At 49.6% G+C, this 22,078-nt stretch overlaps 1 protein-coding gene across 1 annotated transcript in view; it reads left to right on the top strand.

The window, feature by feature from the left end:
- The window catches only part of KL (klotho), a 33,664-nt gene extending 22,746 nt beyond the window's left edge, over window positions 1-10,918 (top strand). The window contains exons 2-5 of the mRNA XM_037129349.2: window positions 1,740-2,250; window positions 2,958-3,226; window positions 7,751-8,852; window positions 9,373-10,918. Of these exons, the coding sequence (XP_036985244.2) occupies window positions 1,740-2,250; window positions 2,958-3,226; window positions 7,751-8,852; window positions 9,373-9,710 (2,220 nt within the window). The 3' untranslated portion in view covers window positions 9,711-10,918. The remainder of the gene's footprint in view (window positions 1-1,739; window positions 2,251-2,957; window positions 3,227-7,750; window positions 8,853-9,372) is intronic.
- The last annotated feature ends 11,160 nt before the right edge of the window (window positions 10,919-22,078 follow it).

The raw sequence follows: 22,078 nt of genomic DNA on the forward strand, positions 1-22,078 counted from the left end.
AGCCACCAGTCCAGGGTGGCAGACAGTTCCACCGCCTGGCTCCGACTTTGGCTGCCTGCAGAACACACCCAGTTAGGAAGTCCCTGGGTTGCTCTCCCTCCCTCCCGACCCTGGCTCTGCCCGCTGGGGCACTCGCTCTGCAGAGGGGAGCCTGCGAGACATTAAGGGCCTGTCAGGCCTCCAGCTGGGCCCCCTTCATCATGTGCTTGGGTCTGGCGTCCTGAGGATGAGCAGGAACGGGTCCTTTTCTTTCCTGTTTCACTGTTCAGTGTCAGGATGAGGTTTCTTGTCAGTTGGAAAAGGAGAGACCGGACAACAAAGGAGAGGATGATAGAGAAAGGTGGGGCGTCACCAAGCCAGCAGTTTTGGAGTCACGCGGGCAGAAGTCACTATTCTTCGGGTCCACATTTGATTCTGCATTTCCTCCTTAGCATGCAGAGAGCTGCTTCAGCTCCTGGAAAAAGGAATACGTTCAGTGACATGAAACATGTTTAGTAAGAAACTACAAATGAAAGTTCAACATCAACTCCGCCTGTCCACTAAATGCTTGGCTGAACTCCGGAGAACAGTGGTGAGGCTGCTCTTGGACACGCGCCCGGACAACAAACCATGAGAACGACCTTGGACAGAAATGGAGAGGGTGTTAGGCGCTCCGTGTGAGCGAGCCCCCGTGGGCCCAGGGAGTGGGGTGGAAATTGGCCTGGCCATTTTGGAGAGTGCGAGTCAACCAGAGTTGAATGCGTTTTTGAAGACGATCTATTTGTTAGTGGAGTCAAAGGCTGATGAGCGGCACTCATATCTTTAGCAAAATAGAGTAAACTGAGGAATTGAAAAGTAAAGAGAAACATAGTTCCAGCAAGGTGGGAGGAGCCCTATTATGCTTTCTTTTCTTCACCAAGAACAAGGAAACAGTGACCACAAGATAGCAGGGGCCAGGAAGGTGTTACGGGAACGTGACCCTGGTGTTACGGGAGGGAAGCCCATCTCATTGCTGTAGGAAGGTCCAGGCTGGGAGCTGACTGCCTGCAGGCCAGGGTGGTATGCAGGTGGTTTTCTGCTCTTTGCTGCTATGGTGAGCGCAAAGCCCTGCGGGAAGCCGCCACTGTCCCTGGGCCCCGGAGGGTTAGGGTTAAGTCTACAGACTGGAGCCGGTCCTTTCATTTATTCCACTGAGTCCCCTTAGGGAAGAACAAAGATGGTGAGAACATGTGTTAGAATTTTATCTCCGAGAGATGGCTACAAAATATTAAATCGGCTCCAACAATCCGAGCCAACTTGAAGACTCCCAGTCTCTTAGGATAAGGAAAGAAGTACATATAATCCTATTGAGAAATTCCTGGTGCGATAACAGAGCTGGGTTGGGTCCTTTCCACGAAGCCTATTAATTAAACAGTACGTAATCCAAAGCCAATTAAGCAGGACGGTATTATAACAGATTCTAATTTCATTAATTTTTCAAAGCATGAATAATAACTACATGCTCAACACCCCAAAATTCACATCTTCCACCGGTGGCTGAGGACAGTGCAAATGATTCCAGGCGGGGTCGCGGCTGGCTGTGGGCTGACCTCCCTCCGACGATTGATCGCTGCCAGGCAATATTTCCCTTGCGGGTTAGTCATTAGGTCAGGCTTGATGAGAAACAGATACAAATTGGGCTGGGAAACCAAATATGCGTTACATTTCTCCTCGCGATCAAAAGCCAATTTACCATAGGCTTTTTGTTTTGTTTTGTTTAGGCTCATGCCAAAATCTGGCACCTCTACAACACTTCCTTCCGCCCGACTCAGGGGGGCCAGGTGTCCATCGCCCTCAGCTCCCACTGGATCAGCCCCCAGAGAAGGACGGACCGCGGCATCCAAGAATGCCAGAAATCTCTGGACTTCGTTCTCGGCTGGTTCGCCAAACCCATATTCGTTGATGGCGATTACCCCGACAGCATGAAGAACAACCTGTCATCCCTCCTGCCAACCTTCACTGAACCTGAGAAGAAGTTCATCAGAGGCACAGCCGACTTTTTTGCTCTCTCCTTTGGACCGACCTTGAGTTTTCAGCTCCTGGACCCTGCCATGAAGTTCCGCCAAGTAGAATCCCCCAGCCTGAGGCAGTTGCTCTCCTGGGTTGACCTCGAATACAACCACCCACAGATATTTATTGTGGAAAATGGCTGGTTTGTCTCAGGAACCACCAAGCGAGATGATGCCAAGTATATGTATTACCTCAAAAAGTTTATAATGGAAACGTTAAAAGGTAGGATTGGGGAGGAAATTCGAATTTCCTCCCCAAATCCATGGCTAAAACAATCTCTAAGATGATCTGTAATAAACTGTGTGAATTTATAGTTTTTGATCATAATGGAGAAATTGATTTTGGCCATAACAGGAATGGATTCTCATCACACCTTTCTCATTTGGTGACTTGAGGAACTTACGTGAATTTTTAAACTCATTTTGTAAATGAGAAGCTAGATTACAATGTGTGAAATTACTTGACTTTCAGAATGACTACTCTAGATTTTTAGATTACATTAAGGATTCAGGAAATCCCAGGGTATATAGCTCTGCTTACGTGTTTTGGGTTCTTACAGTTTGTATCGAATGAGGCACTTTAAACATTTTAAAAAAGGAATATCAGCATCTGGAGAAAACAGTCAGTACTTCATGCTTTCAAAGACTTTATTCATTTCTTACATCAGGCACAACGTTAGGTGCCAGGATAGAAAGGGAAATACTGGCCAGGCCCAACCAGCCACACCAGAGATAAGAGTAATCCAAGTAAAACTATTGGAGATAAGTCTATTTGTGAAGAGCTTGTTTGTAGAGTTATCCAGCGGTTTACCAAACAATCAGCTCCCTTCAGAGTCGATTCCCTTACCTGGGAAGGCCCCCAGGGCTCTTGCAGCACGGGCGAGTGTCCGGCGCAGGGTCACTTGCTCCTGTCCTCTCTTCCCTTTGCAGCTATCAGGCTGGATGGGGTGAATGTCATCGGGTACACGGCGTGGTCCCTCCTGGATGGCTTCGAGTGGCACCGAGGCTACAGCATCCGGCGTGGGCTCTTCTACGTGGACTTCCTGAGCCAGGATAAGAAGTTGTTGCCCAAGTCTTCAGCCTTGTTCTACCAACAGCTGATAGAGAAGAACGGCTTCCCTCCTTCACCTGAAAACCAACCCCTAGAAGGGACCTTTCCCTGTGACTTTGCTTGGGGAATCGTGGACAACTACATTCAAGTAAGTCAGCTGACATACCAATGGGCGGTGTTACCCGGCCCTCCCGCTAGTAAGGGGAGCTTCCTTCTCAGGTGGCCACGGCCCACGTGCATCCCCCCCGAGTGCACTCGGTCTCTGAAGGGCGTCCTTTGGAACGCCGCATCCTTCTCTCCAAAACTCTTCCTGGCTTCTCCCCCTCAGCCCCCAGAGGGGAACAAAACACATATTAACATTTAAGATCTGATAAAGTACACTCTTTTTTTTAACGCAGTGGTTTTCAAACCTTCGGGGTGGTTGAGTTCCATAACTGCTACGTGACACGGAGCTCATATTGTGCCCGGGGCAGGCCCGCTGGGCAGAGCCCCTCCTCCCGAGACGTCCCCGAGGGTCCCCAGTCTTGCTGAAGGACGGAGAGGAGGGAAACCCTCGCTGGAACTCATCTGGAGCGCCGGTCACCGAGCTGGGGGAGGGGAAGCACTTCGAAGCGGCTGGCCGATGCGTTTCCCGAGCCCCTTCTCTGTACTTTGTTCTCGGCATTATTTTAATTTAATGATTTAACTTAGAAAATTCAAACTTTAATTCTTTTCATTAAAAAAAAATTGTTTTCTAGAATTTGATCAAATAGTAGGTACTTGCTGGGCAGTGAGCGTGTGCCCAGCCCAGTGCTGGTGGCTGGGGGGCTCGGTCGAGGGGGGTGTGCGGGGAGGTGAGCCAGCCTGGTCCCTGCCTTGCAAACAGTCTGAAGAGAAAACGCCGGCTACACAAACCGGACGGCACAGCGAACGGAGCACGTGGTGAGTGAGCGGGGCGGGGGTGGTGCCGTTGCTGGGCACGGTGTGCAAACAGACCAAGTTCACTATCAGCGCACAAGCAGGGGCGTTGGTCTCGTCACGTTGGGTGCTTCCAGCCAGTTCACTGGTTCTGTAGGGGAGGAAGAACAACGTTCCCTCCACCCTTCTGGGTTCTTAGCTGAGACCCCTGTGATAAAAGTCAAGTTAACAAGAGAAAAACCCCGAAGTTCATTAACACGCGTACCTCCGATACATGTGCGAGATGCTCAGAGAGAAATGAGCAACCCCAAAGTGGCTTAAAATTCAGGCTTAAACACCATGTTAAGAGGGGAGAGGGATGTAGGTCTCTTAAGGGAGAGCAAATGACCTTCAGGAAACATAAATGGGCCCTTGTAAGAACAGGTGGGAACTACGGCAGTTTGGGAGCAGGTTCATCTGGGCGTGGAGCTGACTCCTAGTCTCCTCTGCTGTGACAAGGGCCAGTCTTCCCCGGCTGCTGAAACTCGGGAGGGGGGTGCATCTTCAGGCAGCCAAGGAGAGTGCAGGGAAAGTCTCCCCCACCGCCCCGGCATCCACGGTGAGCGCCTGCAGCCCAGCACACCAACCACAGGGGCCCGTTCCGGCTGGCTGTCCTGTAGCCCTTCGGCTCAGACGTATTTGGGAGAATGTTTGGATCTGAGGAAAGGCCTTCTGGTTGAAACGGGTTGCTCTTCTCTTGTAAATATCAAATTGCCATCTTTCAGTTAAAGGACGGTATATCAACGCCACGCTTCCTATGTGTTTTCTGGGTATGTATCACTCTTGTGTCTCTTTCAGACCCTCAGTTAGCTTTAGGGGTGGTCTCAGAAGTGAAGCCCGTCCTTGCAGGTGAGCAAGGACGTCTGAGGCCACCCCAGTCCTGGCAGCTCTGCCTCTCAGTGGGGGTTTCCAGGGCCCCCCCTCCCCTCCCTCAGCCCTCTGCTCTCTGCGGCTTCCCTGTCCAAGCTGCTGTCCTGCAAGGGGGGGACCCAGTGGGGCTCTAGTGCCTCCTTGTCATTGGGGGTGTAGGCTCCTCCCCGTCTCCCGGATGGTAGCCTAAGCCTGGGCAGTTGCACCCCATTCAGTGCTCTGTGCAGAGCTGTCCGGCCAGCATCTCTGTGCAGACATGTGAGCTCGGAGAGGCTGGAGGGAGCCCCTTTTCTCTCTCTGCTCGGTCCCCACTTAAGGGCAGAAAGGTTTGCCTTGGAGACAGGTAATGAGTGAGAAAGTCTGAAGAATGTTTCCTATTTCCTCAAAAGAGAAGAGGCACTGGGATCAGGTGCAGCAAGTATGGCAGGGAGGCAGGAGGGGGATGGAGCAAGGACCCTTTTCCTACCCCTTGGAAGCACTCATTCTAGAACTTGATCCACAGTCAGGCTGCCCTTCCCTCCCCATTTACATCATCAGCTCTGGGCGGGGGGCTTCTCCTCCACCCAGCGGAGCCCCAGGGCTCTCCAGTACAGAACCAGCCAAACCCAGGGTTGGTCAGGTCTCTCTCCACCTTGGGGCGGACTTGAACTTCTCCAGAAGACCTTTAGTGGTAGAAGGCCGCAGCTGCAGGTTTGTTTTTTCTGCTTTTCACCGTTGAGCTCTGTATTCTTCTGGCAGTACCCTTCCCCAGCCAGCTTCCTAACTGACAACGTGCCAACAAGTTTTTTGGGGGTACAGTTTCTAGGAATGTGGGCGAATGCTTTAATTTACAGGCAGCACTCTATACTTCTAAAATATTACATTAAAATCCTGAGAAGTGGCTTTCAAACCATTGAAATGTACCTTTTCCCTCTGGCCTAGCATTAAAAAAACCCTCATGTTAATGAGGCCTGCATTTCACTTGAAAAACTGTAAAAGTCACACCCCTGTGGCACACAACATGTCTGAAGTTTGACCTCAGGTGTATTTGCAAGGATTGTCACTGTGAGGGACCCATTCCCCAGCTCACACTGTTTGCCCAGCTACTAACTCTCATCGTGAACTTGGTACAGAGCCCGCTGCATGCTGGAGCCTGGGCTTCTCTAACACCAGCCATGTGAGGAGCGAGGTTTCACGCCCACTTCTTCTGCAGGTTCAGTTTTATTAGCTCATTTTTCTTCATTAAGAAATACATCAACTAACTAATGGAGTTTAGATAGGATTTTGCCTTAAGTCTATCATTTCTAGATGTCTTGCAGTTTTAAGAAATAGATTTCCTCCCAAAACTTATACTTTAGTCTCTCATGTTTGTTTTCAAGTGGACTGAATAAAAGCTGGTGTTTGGGGGACAATTATGGTAGAAAAGATACAAATTTAGTCAACTCGGAGTTCTGTAAAAATAATCCAAAAATTCTTTCGAGCCGTGGACACTTTCCTTTCAGAAGAGCACACAAGTCTTTTCTCCGGCAGAGCAGAGGAGGCGTGGTTTGGGGTGCACTGCGGTGAGGAGATAACTTCTGACGGCACCCCTGTAACGCTGGGGAGATGCACTCCGGGGCAAGCTGCCAGGCGCCCTCCTCCAGCGAAAGCAGTTGCCCTCCCACACGCTGATTTTATAAAGATTTGCCTTTGTGCACACAGCACCGACTCCTACAGCGGCTCGTTTGCTGCAGGCCCCAGGAAACCTGCCCTAGAGATTGCAAGCTGGGGTTCGTCTGACCCCGGCTTCTGTGCAGAGGGTCATGCCAAAGTAACCCTCTCTAAGGAGACCCCGGGTGTGGGCAGTGGGCTAGGGTGCACTTTCAGTCTGCATCACCTCCCTGGTGGGCACGTGGAGGGGGCATTTTGTCATTCTGAGTTTACAATTTGTCCACTCTCCTGAATGCCTAGTTTCATTCTGGAGGCTTCAATGTCAGATGTTGATCGTCATAGAAAAATAATTAGGAAAAAATTTAGTCCGGCTGGTGTGGCTCAGTGGATTGAGTGCTGGCCTGCAAGCCAAGGGGACACTGGTTCAATTCCCAGTCACGGCACATGCCTGGGTTGTGGGCTGTGTTCCCAGTAGGGGGCGAGCAAGAGGCAACTACAAATTGATATTTCTTTCCCTCTCTTTCTCCTTCTTTTCCCCTCTCTCTAAAAATAAATAAATAAAGCCTTAAAAAACTTTAAAACTATGTTAAAAAACCCCATTATGGGTGGATGACAATTTCATTTCCTATGTCCACATTCTTCACTGCTTCCTACTGTCAGATTGAACTTGTTCAATTCCGTCATCAGCTGCAAAGCTAATAGAAGACTCCGGTTCTGCTCATTCAGTGTCTTCTTTCCTGGGAGCAGCGCTCAGTGCAGGGCGTGATTTTTAAGAAGCACAATTTAATTTCAAATGCCATTTCATTCTTTGACTCTGACTCACTCAGCTGTTAACCTTTTTCTTTGCCATTTAAAAAATAATTTCAGAGTCTCATCTCATCAGTCATTTCTCGTATCAGAAGAAAAACGCCCCCAAATCCTCTGCTGTTTAACACAGACTAGAGATGCGTGAGAATCGTGGCTGATGTTTGTCACCTAAAGTGAGGGGAAAAAAATTTGAGTTTTTAAAGCAGGGTTAGAATCACAAAGAGAACCAGGGGTGAGACAAATGTGCATGGACAAAATGGGCTGCTTTCTTGTTCAGGAGCTCGGTATTCATGGAAAATCGTGTGAGCGTCCTGCCAGAAAGGCTCCTGTATTCGCTCACCCTGACGGATAGTTTCGCTGAAAGAGCTGCACGGAACTCCTCTTCCCGGCCGTCCAGGTAAGCCGCATTTATGCTCCTCTGTCCCCCTAGGTGGACACCGCTCTGTCCCAGTTCACCGACCCACATATCTACCTGTGGGACGTGCACCGCAGCAAGGGACTCCTGAAGGTGGATGGCCTCACGGCCAGGAAGAGGCCGCCCTCCTGCGCGGACTTCACGGCCATCCGCGCCCAGGTGGCCCTCCTGCAGGAAGCGCACGCCACGCACTTCCACTTCTCGCTGGACTGGGCCCTGGTCCTGCCGCGTGGCGACCGGTCCCAGGTGAACCTCACGGCCCTGCACTTCTACCGCTGCATGGCCAGTGAGCTCGTGAGCGCCAACATCACGCCTGCGGTGGCCCTGTGGCGCCCGGCCACCCCGCACCAAGGCCTGCCCGAGCCGCTGGCCCGGCAGGGTGCCTGGGAGAACCCCCGCACTGCCCTGGCCTTTGCCGAATACGCCCGCCTGTGCTTCCAGGAGCTCGGCCCGCACGTCAAGTTCTGGATCACGATGCAGGAGCCCCCCACGCGGAACATGACCTACAGCGCCGGGCACAACCTGCTGAAGGCGCACGCGCTGGCCTGGCGTGCCTACGACGGGCAATTCAGACGCTCCCAGAAGGGGAAAATATCCCTGGCCCTGCAGGCCGACTGGATCGAGCCGGCCTGCCCTTCCTCGCCGAAGGACCAAGAAGGGGCGGAGAGGGTGCTGGAGTTTGACATCGGCTGGCTGGCCGAGCCGGTGTTCGGCTCTGGGGATTACCCGCGGGCGATGCGGGACTGGCTGAACCAGAGGAACAATTTCCTCCTGCCCTACTTCACCGAGGAGGACAAGAGGCTCGTCCGGGGCTCCTTCGACTTCCTGGCGGTGAGCCACTACACCACCATCCTCGTGGACTGGGAGAAGGAAGAGCCGAGCAAGTACAACGACTACCTGGAGGTGCAAGAGATGACGGACATCACGTGGCTCAACTCGCCCAGTCAGGTGGCCGTGGTGCCCTGGGGCTTGCGCAAAGTCCTGGGCTGGCTGAAGTCCAAGTATGGAGACTTGCCCACCTACGTCATCTCCAGTGGCATCGATGACGACCTGCAAGCAGGCCAAGACAGGCTGAGGGTGTACTACATGCAGAATTACCTGAACGAAGCTCTGAAAGGTAAGGCCCCTGACAACTGTCTCTTGAAGGGGACATTACCCAGGGCATGCCACCTGTCAGAAACTCTCAAACACATACACACAGCCACCTTCAGAGTGAAGGGCTGTCCCTGTTTGCCACACTGAAAAGGCCCCGCAGGGAGTTGGGATTTTATCCAGAGATAAAGGGGTGTAGCTACGAGCCGCAGACTGAAAATCCCAGCCACCGGCTCTGGGCCTCGGAGGTGCGGATGGTCCCGCCCTCCACCGTCCCCTGGCCCATAGCAGTCCCACCTGCTTCTTGGGTGCAAAGATGAACCCAAGTGCCTCATGGTGGGCTGCACTATGTAAAACCTACTGAGTTAAATGCAGCTCCATATTTGCCTTCCCAGACCAGCAGCCTTTTCTGATGAAATCCGATTTAACCCGAAGTTTTATTAAAGGGCATTAACACTTCCCCGGACGTACCAAGGCCATGGGTGCCTCATGGATTGCATGCAGAGTATTTCACTAACTCGCCCTCTGTCCCTGTGTCCCTGCAGCCTACGTGTTGGACGGGGTCAACCTCTGTGGCTACTTCGCCTACTCGTTCAGCGACCGCACGGCGCCCGGGTTTGGCCTCTATCGTTACGCTGCCGGTCAGTTTGAGCCCAAACCATCCGTGCAGCATTACAGAAACATCATCGACGGCAACGGCTTCCCTGGCCCGGAAACGCTGGGCGGGCTGTGTGCGGAGGACTTCTCGCTGTGCGCGGAGTGCACCTTTCCCCACCCCCAGAGGGGTTTGCTGGCCTTTGTCGCATTCCTGCTCTTCGCCGTCATCATCTCGCTTTCCCTTATGTTTTACTACTCCAGGAAAGGCAGGAGAAGTTACAAATAGTCCTGAACACTGTCCTATTTATTTATTATGCATACGCATTAGCTGTTCGCCATTTGCACTTGTCGGCGCTGTGACACTGTCGATTTCATACATCTGATTTCTGTGAAACCTTTCTTCCACGTGTGACAGGTTTTGAAATAAGCACAGGTGACTGTAAAACCTTAAATAATGTGAATTGTGCCTGGGTTTTTTTTGGGGGGGGCGGGGGGAGTGGTCAACAACCCAGGGGCCATCATTTCTATGACACCTTCTGTAACAGAACACTGGGAAACAGGAACCGTTCTGTAACATTTTTACAGAAATTTAAGGACGAGGTTGGGATAGTTTTACCTGTGCCCATTCCTAAATAATGTGTTTTACTTAAAGTAATAATCGAAAGGGTTGGAAATCAAAGCTAATTCCCAAGCAACCATCTCCCAGCCTCCACGAGAGGCCCGATGGTCTCTGTGCGACCGAGTGTCCCTTGAAAAGGCAGGTGACAGAATGCAGGAGAGATGACGGGGCCCTGGGCGGGAGCTGTCCTCTCAGATGCAGCATTTCTGCCAAATGCTGCTGACGTTAATCCGTCTCTGGTTCGTGACATGCCTGGCGGAGCGAGTTGTAGAACTTGATATTTTTAGGTGACTTTCAAGGCCCCCTCAGGACCCCCGAGCTCTTGAAAGGTTTGTGTCGCGGGGCCCTGGGGAGGGCCGGCCCGATCACCAGGGACTTTCCATGACTTTGCACAAAGTAAACATGACTCAGGAGTTGCCGGGCACCTCAGGAGGCACACCCCGATGCTGAACGCGCCGCACTGCCGGGAACCGGGAGGAGGGAAGGCGTGAAGAGTCCGTGTTCTGAGCAACAGGATGACTCATTTGGCTATAAGCCCTTTCCTTGTAGCAAAGGCCTTGGAATGAATGAGGTGCCCTTTTGGAGAGAGTCAGAAAAGGTGTAACTCACCCTGTGAAGAATGGCTTGACTCGGCTCTTTAGAATGAGCCATCATTTCTGTGAGTGGGGTTTTAGAAATGTCCCCGGGTCCCACGGCACGTGGCCTGCTCACACTGGAAAGTTTGTGTCCCTGTGTGCTGAGGCCCCGTTGCCATTCTTGCTGCTGCTGCTGCTGTGGTGGAACTAGCTTGCAACTAGTTTTGCTTTGAATCTTGACACTGTGACAGGCTGCGGGTGTCCTGGTATCCTCCAGTGCCCCTGACGTTGGTCTTGCTGACACTCGTCTTGCTGACACTCAGACAGGGACATCTGTGACTCTGGAGCTGTGGGTGATCTCGGCGTTTGTTTTTTAGATGAACCAGCATCGTGTCAAGTCAGATGAACCACCACTGTGCCAGGGGTAGCTGATCTCACTGACAGCGTTACAATGGATAAGAAACACTGTACTGTATTATACATCCTTGTTAGAGGAGGTATGATTTTTTTCCATGAAAGATAAGCTTTCGGTGGTACTCCTTTAAAAATTAAACTTATTAAAATTGGAAGCTAGAGAATCATAGTTTATTTTATGTATATATTTTTACGGTAATAAGAGTAATATATATTCACTGTATAAAGTTTTAAAACACAGAAACTGTATGTAAAAAAATTAACCTGTGACTTCACCACCTTGAAGTAGCCAATATCACCATGGGCTCTGTATTTTATTTTACATAATTGGAGTCCGATCATATTGTAAATTGTAGTGTATCTTTACTAACTTTTATTGTGTGCATTTCCTTTGTCATTTATCTTAGAAGCATACTATTTTTACTAGCCGTACAGTAATCCCAACATATGAATTTGTCAACTTATTTAACCTCAACCATTCCTCTTTGTTGGACTAGTTTCTTATTGTTGTTAACTATTGTTAAAATGAATGTTGCTTTACAATGCTTTGCTCACTGTGATAATTTCTTTGAGTGTATAGAGGAGCAATTCTGTTCCTTGGTAAAGAATTACAATAAGTCTGCCAATAACTTTGCCTTTTTTTATAATTACGTGACTTGTTGATGGATAAACTTATTGAAACAGTTTTTTAAGTCGTCTAAACCACATGGATCAGAGCGGTGAGGAAATAGGCCTGACAGGAAGGAGCGACCTGCCAGGCCGGCTGGTAGGTTGGTTGGGGAGGGTGCCCCAGGCTGGTCTGGGCGGTGGAGCTGAGGGGTCAGCTGAGAGATCATCTCAGACTCGGGGAGCAAAATAGGGGAAGGGCTGGGAGGGGCAAAGCAGCTGCCAAAGTTGGGAGGAGAAACCGCACTTCAGAGTCATGTTCCTGAGTTACCAGGAGAGCAGCGTGCTAACTCTGAGTCCCCATGAACCCCAGGGGGAGGTGGGTGGCCCCCACCGGCCTGAAGGAAACAGGGTCCTCCGGGATCTGACCCCCCCACGTCCAGCTCCTTGCTGAGTGGCTTCTCAGAGCACTGCCCCTCCCACTGACCCTCGGCCCTCAGGGAGACTGGGCTTCTCCCCCATCGCTGATGGCAGAGGCGGGTTTGTGGTTGTGAGTGACATTCCTCTGAGTCCGTAAAGCTTATAATGATCAGAACCTGCATTCTCTTTCCATACAAACAGCTGTAAACCACCTTTGGCCCACTCCATACATGTATATACAAATATATATATTTGTGTGTATATATATATATATATATACACTCACGTGTGTGTGTGTGTGTGTACAAACCCCGGAGACTGTTCCCCTGGAACACCTAGATCTCTTAGCAGTTGGGGGCCACTCTACAGGGGCACTGAGTGGTGAGCTGTGGGTCATTTTGCCTGGGTTTTGAAGGCCTGGTATTCAGATTCATTAAGGACATTTTTCATTCCTCTTTTTCGTCCACAGACAGTATTAGCATTTACTAATGCCTTGGAAGCTTTTCTTCACATTATTCATAACATCTCTCTCTGACAGAGCTACAATGCAAGTCACATATTTTAAACTTTCTGGTAGTCACATTAAAGAAATAAAAAAGCACAGGAGAAATGAAGTTTAGACTACATTGTATTTTCCCTACATATCCAAAATATTGTAATTTCAACAGGCAATCAATATACAAATGATTAACATTTTCACATCCTTCCCTTTGGTGCTAAGCCTTAGAAATCCGGGGCGTGTTTGGCAAGCGTGGACGCCGGAGCTCGTCAATGGGTCGGCGGCACCGGGAGGGCCAGGCGGCGACTCTGGGGCACGCAGGCTGGTAAGCAAAGCCTCACTCTGCAGAGTCAGCAGCACGACTAATGTATCCAACATATTTAACAACTTAGAAGACTAAACTCTTCTTGCGTGTCTTCTAAGCATCCTGGCTGGGGTGGCTCATGGATTGAACACTGGCCTGTGAACTGAAAGGTCACCAGTTCGATTCCCAGTCAGGGCACATACCTGGGTTGTGGGCCAGGTCCCAAGTTGGGGATGTGCAAGAGGCAACCAATTAATGTTTCTCTCCTTCTCTTCTTCCCTTCCCTTCTCTCTAAAAATAAACAAAATCTTTAAAAATAAAAGAATCTTCTAAAGTCTATAATTCATAGAAATCATTGATATGTAAGTTTACAACGAAGCTTAACTGTGGACTAAAACAAATATGTCAAAGACATCTACATAGAGAGAAGCATTTTGCAATCCTGAATGTCAATTCAGGATTAAATTGCTTTTCTTTTTACATAGTCTGTAGTTCTGCCTTTTCTCTAATTCAAATCGCCCCTTTCTAAATTGCTAGAGCAATTGTATTGTTCTACGGCATCGAGACTCAATGTTTAATGGGACCGGCACTGCTCAAAAATGCTTGGGGAGGAGAACCTTAGTTCGGATGCACGGGCCGGCCTGGACAGCAGGGCCCTGGGTCCCCAGGGGAAGCAGAGGCCCCAGGTTTGTCGTTTTACTTGTTGCTGTAATTAGCTCCGTGTCTGTTTAAATAGATAGTGTTTGAGAGTGCTGATTAGCGGACAAAAGCAGGAATGAGTGATAGACTGAGTCAGTGAGCAGAATTAGCTCACTGAATTCACCTGTGTCCGGAGACGGTTAATTGGGACCAGCTGACAGGCATCAGGAACTGCCGTGCGGAAGGCACCACACGCCTCAACTCCGGGGGCTCGGAGGGCAGACCGAGCCATCGTGTAGGGCAACCTTTAACGACCCGCCTTTTTTTTTAGGTGGCAAGGCAGTAAAACTGCTGTCCTAAGTCGTCACCTCTACTCTGATCACTGAGAAAACTGTCATTTTTTCTATCATTGACAGTGTCCCTCAATTGGTCCAAGCTGTGTTTGCAAGGCTTGTCGGGTTCCCTACTTTAGCTGCAAGTGTAAGCAGGAAACTCATTGTCCAGGAAAAATAGAAGGAATCCCTTTACATCATCTCTAGATACCTATAATTTCTTAGAACACGTAGTTTTTTGCTCAGACTGTTATGTTTTTCCATTTTTTTAAATCCTGACCCAAGGATTTATGCTTATTGATTTGAGAGAGAGGGAGGGGGAGGGAGAGAGCAGGGAGGGACACTAACGTGAGAGAAACATCAGTCCATTGCCTCCAGTGGGCGCCCTGACCCAGGACTGAACCCACAACCTTTGGGGTGCAGGTCAGCACCCCAACCGACCGACCCGGCCAGGGCATGGTTTGTTTTTGTTTGTTTGTTTGTCTTTTTATTTTTATTACTATTAAATATTGTTGGAGTTTTGTTTGTTGCCGTGCATCTTATGGAATATGTTTGTTTCTCACATTTGTGGTAAATACCCATTGTTTGAAATCAAGCAGAAAGAGGCAAAGAAGAACCCCCACCCCCGGGAGCCCCGGGTGAGGACTGGACACGTCACTGGTGGCTGTGGCAGGGCGTCTCAAATACGGCGGGTTCACACCGAAACACGTGGCGACCGACATTACAGCCCCCTTTTCTGACGCAGCAGGTTAGAGATGAAAACATTTCATCCTGCATCCTAATCGAGTCAGAAAAGCGTGGGGTGAGAGTCAGCAAGAGCTGCTACCCTCAAAAGGGCGCCGAGCGTTGATTTCCGTTGGAACAGGCAGAGTGCCTATCACAGCACATCGCTGAACACAGAAAGTAGTCAATAAATAAAACACCTGCCCTAGACGTCGTTTTCCTGGACGGAGTCCACCTGTTCTTAACATGCGTGTGCTTTTGTTGTTGTTAACCAGATAGAGTTTGGCAGCAATAAAACCAAGGACTGTTACAGAGTCATCCTGAGGCTTTAGTTATTTCCCTTGTGACTTTAAATGCACATCTTCCTAGAGCGCCCTCGGTGACACTAAACTGGAAGAAAACCAGTCCCCACTGTCACTTAATAACGGCATCTGATTTCCTTGGATCCGAATTCCACAAACGTTGGACCGATGGGATCCCGAGTTGACTTGGCAGACGAGGTGTCTCTATCGGATGTGTCTACGTCTGCTGGGCCATCTGCTCCTCTGAAAACATCTAATGACACATTAAATGCAAGGTTGCATATTTGGTATTCAGTTGGTAAATGTTTGAAGGCCCATTAACTAAATTTTTATTTATTTATTTTTAAAGATTTTATTTATTTTATTTTTTAGACAGAGGGGAAGGGAGGGAGACAGAGAAACATCAATGTGTGGTTGCCTCTCATGCGCCCCCTACTGGGGACCTGGCCCACAACCTAATCATGTGTCCTGACTGGGAATCGAACTGGCGACCCCTTTGTTCTCAGGCAGCTGCCCAATCCACTGAGGCGCACCAGCCAGGGCCCATTAACTAAATTTTTATGAGATTCAAACATCTCTGGTAGAGTTTTGGCTTTGGGTTATAATCTTTTAATATGCTTATTTTATAGTAAAACAATCAATTTTAAGTGATTTTATTCTCTATAAATCACTCGTAAATGAAACATTGCCCCTTAACAGTTGCTAGGGTAGACTGACAATTCTTTTCTTCTGACCCTCGATCGACCAGCTTGTGAAGTTCACTCTCCTGTTGCTGCTGTAGCAGTTGTGGTCTAATTTCGGCTTTGAAGCCCAGCGGGCACCTCAGCCTGTTTCGCTTGCTCTCCAGCTGCATGTGAGTCAGAGCCGCAGCCAATGCGGTTCCCAGCTACTACACTGCAAGTTCCGTGTGCCTCTAGGCCATGCTGTTTCACGTAGGATGGGAGGCTTTACAGCTACGCTTTTCCTCTTTCCATACAGGCATCCAGAGGCGCCGAAAGCAGCCCAGAGGCTTCACAACAAACCATTCTCATCGACAGGGGAGGGACTGGGAAGTCACGGAACTGAGAGATAACTGGAGACAGATTGGCAGGTCAGGGGAAAACATTCCATGAATAAAAGACTAAGAGAAAAATGAACAAGATTTTATCCCAAATCAGTACATTCTGGAACATCCTGATTTTATCTGTGCCTGTTGAGGACCTAACGATCCGCCAAAACAAACCCAGTGGCCTTCTGGTCCCTCAGAGGGACAGCCCTCAAGCCAGGAGAGTCTAACCTGCTGGGGCAGGGCTGCCAGGGCCCCGGGACAGCAGGCAGGCCAGAGAGGATGGGCAGGGCCTGCAGAGCTGGGCGAGGGTGCTATGTGTGGAGCAGGGCCCCGGATCTGGGGGTGCTGGGGTACGCTTGGCAGATGCAGATGAGCAGGCCTTCCTCACAGTCCTCCTCTCTGAAGTGTCTTTGGGGAGAGGGCAGCGGCACCTGGTATGGCCAGAGCCTGTCCTGAGTGACGCCAACAGAGCGTTCCCTGAGAAACTGAGGGCGATGTGGAAGATGAGAGCCCAGGGCAGGTTCTAGGACTGCAGGAGGGTGGGTGGGAGCGAAGGTCAGAGGGCCCTGAGCCAGAACGGAGAAGGGCGGGGGTTCAAGAGCTTTCGGGAAGCGCTTTGGGGTCGCAGCAGGAGGGCTAGGCTGAGGATGCTGCTGGGGGCGGGGGCGGTGCTTCCAGGGTGTCAGACCAGGGTGCTGGGAGGGGCATTTACAAAGGGGCTGGAAAGGCCGACAGTGGCCCAGGGGAGGAGGGGAAGTAGCAAAGCCTCTGGATGGAAACCGATAGAGGCATCGGAGCGTGTCCAGAAAGTGAGAACCTTCCTAAAATGAGGAGCGAGAGCAGGCTGAACGGCTCCGGGGAGCCAGGACGAGCCCACTCCTGAGCTTGAGCAGGTGCTGAAAGGAACTAGCCCCAAGCTGTAGCATCCACCAATGCGAGCAACAAATGGTCGGAAGCTTTCAGGAGTTTAAGATGGAACTTTATTGGCCAAAGTTTCAAAGTTTTTACCTGCGCAGGGGCGAACTCTCGGGGTGTCCGGAGACACCGTGCCAAAATGGCTGCAGATGAGAGTCGCGCCTGGCGCTTACAGCCTGGGGTTTCTATTGGGGTGAGCAAGCAAGCAAACACAGAAGCAGACGTAGCTGTTAGCAATTGGCTATCTCAAGTGAACACACATGGCTATGTTCTCTGCTTGCAACAATGGATACTTTTCTGCAAAGACAAGCTCATGCACAAGGCGATTTATCTTGTTCAGCACTCTTTGTACTTTCTGTACTTTCTATTTTCCTTGCTGAGACAGTCTGGAGCCTGCCTCGGGTTCCTCTTGGCTACTTTTATCTAATTCCGGGCCTAACAAAGCCAGACTGGGGCCTCCCCATCTCCACTTCTTTCAGATTCACTCTATACCCTGAAGCCAAACCCATGAGCCTCAGTGTTCTGGTCTGTAGAGGGGAAGTTGGTCAGAGCTGTAGGTTTCAGCCTCGGTTTCACATCAGAGTCACGTGGGAGCTTTTAACACTTTTCAGACCCATTAAGTCAGCTCTGTGGGGGTGACTTCCAGGCACTGGTACTTTGTAAAGCTCCCAAGGGGTCACAATACTCTGCCAAAGGAGACCCGGTGATGGAAATCGGCCCCTCTCCAGCTTCCCTCTGCTGGACCAGCTGCGGATCTGGTGCGATGCCAGCAGATCGGACTGGGCCTGACCACTTGCATCTCCTACTGCCCCGGGTTGCCCAGGATGCTGCCCTCTGGGGACTGCAATCTGCATAGCAGTGGGCCCAGGGCCCTTCCTCGGTTTGCCTGAAGGATGGCTACAGCTTGTACAACAGGGATGCCGAGAGGTGGAGAAGGGCCAGCCGTTTCTGCTGGGAGGTACCAAAAGCCGAACAAACCAGAGGGCAGTCACGGATGGTAAACAGGTGCCAGTGTAGGGCTGTCCTAATCGTAACGTGCAGTGCAATTCCTAATAACAAGTCCTCACCTTAAATGCTTAATCACTTCTCAAAAGAGCACTTCGAGGTCTAAATAACTATACTTTTTAAGGTAAAAATAATTCACTATGAAGACTTATGAGCACCCTGGCCAGTGTGGCTCAGCTGGTTGGAGCGTCATCCAATAGACCAGGGTTGTCAAACTCATTTTCACCAGGGACCACAGGAGCCTCATGGTTGCCTAGGACTGTATAATGTAACTACTCATTAACAGTTAAGGGAGAGCTCGGTGCTACCGCTGGGTCAAAACCAGGTGCAGGGCCTGATAAAACAAGGCAGAGGGCCAGATTCGGTCCGAGGGCCTTCTGTCTGCCACCTGTGTCCTAGACCAAAAGGTCATGAGTTCGATTCCAGTCAGGGCACATGCCTGGGTTGTGGGTTTGGTCCCCAGTTGGGGTGAGTACGCTTCTGTCCCGCATGCATCTCTCTCTCTCTCTCTCTCCCCCCACCTTCCTGCTCCTCTCTCTAAAACCAACGAGCAGGTCCTCAGATGAGGATGCAATCAAAGTTATGAGAAAAACAGGACACGTTTTCTCCTCTATCCTTTTACCATTTTAGGAGAGTAAGGCTGTATCCTGGTCATCAGGAGCCTCAGGGTACAAACGCCCTTGAAGCCCACACACCTTGTAGTGGTGTTGGTCTAATACAAAGTGACAAGAATGGTGTCACATTAGTTATAGCTACACAAGGTTACGGATATATCTCCTGATGATACAGATATCCATGGTGAGGTATGAGAGTTTACTGAAAGGTTTTCTATCATTAACAATATGTCCAAGAATATACATGGAATGAGGAGATAATGACTCCAGCCTGAAGGGGGATTGCTGGATTGGGCAGCTTGAAGTCTGAAAAAGCGACATAGTTATGGAAAGAACTTCTCAGAGCCTGTCAGAGACCAGCCCTTCTCCACCTGGAGGCATCCTGAGTCCTGGGTTTCATCGTTTGCCACTTCTCTTTGGCGCCTGGTGCATTCATTTGTAAAGTAATTACTGACACCACTTCCCAGGATTATTATTTAGTTTCACCGTGTTCATGTCATACGGGAAAGTATTTATGTCAGAGCATGTCCCAGATCAGGTTGCTATTGTCTGGCTCTCCCTCACAATGAAGTCATCCTTATTACCTTCAGAGAACTGGTGTAATTCCTTCCTTAAATGTCCGGTCAAAGTCACCAGTAAACCCACAAGAGCCTGGTGCTTTCTGTTTCAGAAGATAATTGATTACCGATTCAATTTCTTTAGTAGATAACATACCTATTTAGATGGTATATTTCTTCTTGTGTGAGTTTTGGCAAATTGTGTCTTTCAAGAAATTGTCTGATTTTATCTAAGTGATTAAATTTATAAGCATAGAGTTTATAGTATTACTTTATTGTACTTTTCATGTCCTGGAGATGGGCTGAGATGTCCCTCAAATGCCATTTTGATTCAGTTCACTTTTCTCATCAAGAACTTCTAATGGGCGCCCCTTGCTTCCCACAGTCAGCTGGCATTTGCTCTCAAATCCTCCTGTCCAGCCCTCTGATCAGGTCATCCCCTGGCTTGCTCAGCATTCAAATCCGCCTGCTACCGCCCATCGCAACTCCAGTGATTGTCTCATCTTGTCCATTAGAGTATAATGTGCTCTAACTTAGGGACCTCATTTGCCTTGTCACTCCCCCCAATGCCTATGAATTGCTCAATAAGCAATATAAATAAGTGCTTAATGAAAAGGGGCAGAAACTAGTACTGGTGGTTCTTTAAAGAGAGTTCACAGTTTTTCCAATTGCAGAGGCTCCAATGAACTCTTATTATCTGGAATTTTGCCAGTTGGAGTTCTGTGTAATAATATTTATGATGATAATTGGTGTTGATAGTGATTACCCCAGGTACAAAATCTTCAATTGCCTTCTTAGGCATTGAAAAGAAGATCATATTAAGATACGTGTTTCTGGTTAATGGATTCATTATATGTATCATCATGGATTATTTATTTTAAAAGAACTGAAACACACTAAAAATCATTTGATGGTTAGTTCACCCGACAAGCAATTAGCACACACTTAATATGTGCAAGTCAATAGAGTTATTAAGTGGGACATTCTACTCCAGTCAATTTGTATGTATTTGAAATGCCTTGTGCATCCATTGTGCTAGAAAATGTTTTGCTGTAATTGACAGACAGTGATATTTAATCATTTTTTTCAATAAACAATGAGCAAAATATGGTTCTGGAAAATAGTGTATTTTTCAGTCCAGGGTTGATGCCATCCGAGAAATGTCGATTATGACCGGAGGCTTTAAGTTTTGGTTCTCCAGCCTGTTTGCCCACTGGAACCACTGGGCAGTTTTCCAAACATGGAGGCCTGGTCCCGTTTGCAGAGAGTCTGGCCTAGGATGCTGCCGAACCTCTGTCATTGCCCCTGGGGGGGCCTGCCAGCCTCTGCCTGGCGGCCCTGGCCCCTGGGGTCCAGACACACCTCCTCCTTAATCCTGCAGCCCAGAGGGAGCCATGGTTTCCTACTGTGGCTGGTGAGTTTCCTCCCTGTGCCCTGCTGGGTTTGCACCTCCTCCATCGCCCCTGTAAGCAGCTCTCAGTGTGACACTCCCTCTGCTGAAAAGTCCCCAAGTCCCCCTTTCCTCACTCGGGTGCTCACGGGACCTTGACTCGGACATTGGCAGTGAGGAAAGCAAGGCATGAACTCAGCACCGTTTGGGGCATCCTGGAACAGCTGCCCCTGCCCTGGCAGGGAGGGCCCCCGTGACTGGTACGAGTGGAAATGGGGCTGGGGGAGGGACACACGGGGCAGGGTAGGAAGGACATAAGGTGGGTGACCATTTTCAGGGACCATCTGGTGGCAGCAGAGACACCTGCGTGTGTTCTTCAACACAGATGTCTCCTGAGATTTTAGTAAAATGGGCGAACAGTCATTTTTTGGATGATTTAACTTCCTTGTAATAGGTCACACATTTTTTAAAGTCTGTCAGGGAAGAAATCAGTTTTTTACGTGATTTCTATCTGCTGGCAGGGGTGTCCGACACTTTGGCGTCTCTGGGTCACACTGGAGGAAGAAGAGTTGTCTTCAGCCAACACATTAGATCTGTTGCACCACGTAATCACAAAAAAATCTCGTAATCTTCTAAGTAAATTTATAATTTTGTGCTGGGCTGCATTCATCGCCATCCTGAGCCTGGATAGGTTTGATTGACTCCCCTTGATTCACCTTTTAGTCCATATGACTAAAGCTGAAGAAAGCTAAATGCGAATTCGTGTTAAAATTTGGAATTCTTTTTACCAAACTGGCTGTTGACTTACGCTTCAAATTCATGACCAGACTTAGGGCAGTTTTCAAAAGCCTCATCCCAGTTAAACAAAGAAATCAGCCTCAGAGGGGCCTGTTCTCTGTCTTGGGTGTGGAGGAGGAGGCACTCTGTTCTCTGTCACTCACTGGTGACTCACCCTGTGGCCACACAAACAGGAGAAGCAGCCCTAGCATCCAGTGAAGGCCAAGTACGCTTGTCGGCTGTACATACACCCTCCCGGGCCTGCTTTCCGGGAGGTTCCAGGCTGGTCGCACGCACACCCAGAGCCTTTTCTTCCCACTCACACATGCACACCGCACCCTGAGCAGATCCTGCTGCAGCCTTCGCCCGAGTGTGCTTTCTGCATGGCCTCCCCGACCTGGACTCTGTTTCTGCTCCCCTATAGGCACCTTCAGAAAGCACTAGGGAGCATCCTCCACATTTTACACACAAAAAACTGTGGGTCACAGCTGGCGTTTGTGTCTTAGGAACAGCATGGCTATAAGCTAAGAGAGTGAGCCCTATTAGGTAGGTTAGCATAACAATAATAAAGGTTTGTAAAGCTCTACCTTTAAGAGGATGCTGCTATGCCCACTTTACAGGTGAGAAAACAGGCCTACAGAGACTCACAGCAGGAACATGGGGGTAGAGCTGGGACCTGAATAGGCAGGACTGCTCCATCCAGATGTGCAGACTGGAGGAGGTCGCTGGTCAGATGCGTGTCTGCTGCGTTTTCAGTGGCTGCTGACTCCAGCACTTCTCTGTGCCTGAGCTAATTAGTCCTGGGAAAATGAGGGGCCCAGACAACCCAGCCACTAATGTAAGTCGCTAGTGACAGTTTAGAATTCGGTCCACATGGGTTTCCCAGGAAGGTAGCCAACTGAGTTACAAGGAAGA

Source organism: Artibeus jamaicensis, unplaced genomic scaffold, assembly GCF_021234435.1.
Source record: "Artibeus jamaicensis isolate MK-2021 breed Jamaican fruit bat unplaced genomic scaffold, CSHL_Jam_final contig_415, whole genome shotgun sequence".
In the NCBI taxonomy this organism is placed as follows: domain Eukaryota; kingdom Metazoa; phylum Chordata; class Mammalia; order Chiroptera; family Phyllostomidae; genus Artibeus; species Artibeus jamaicensis.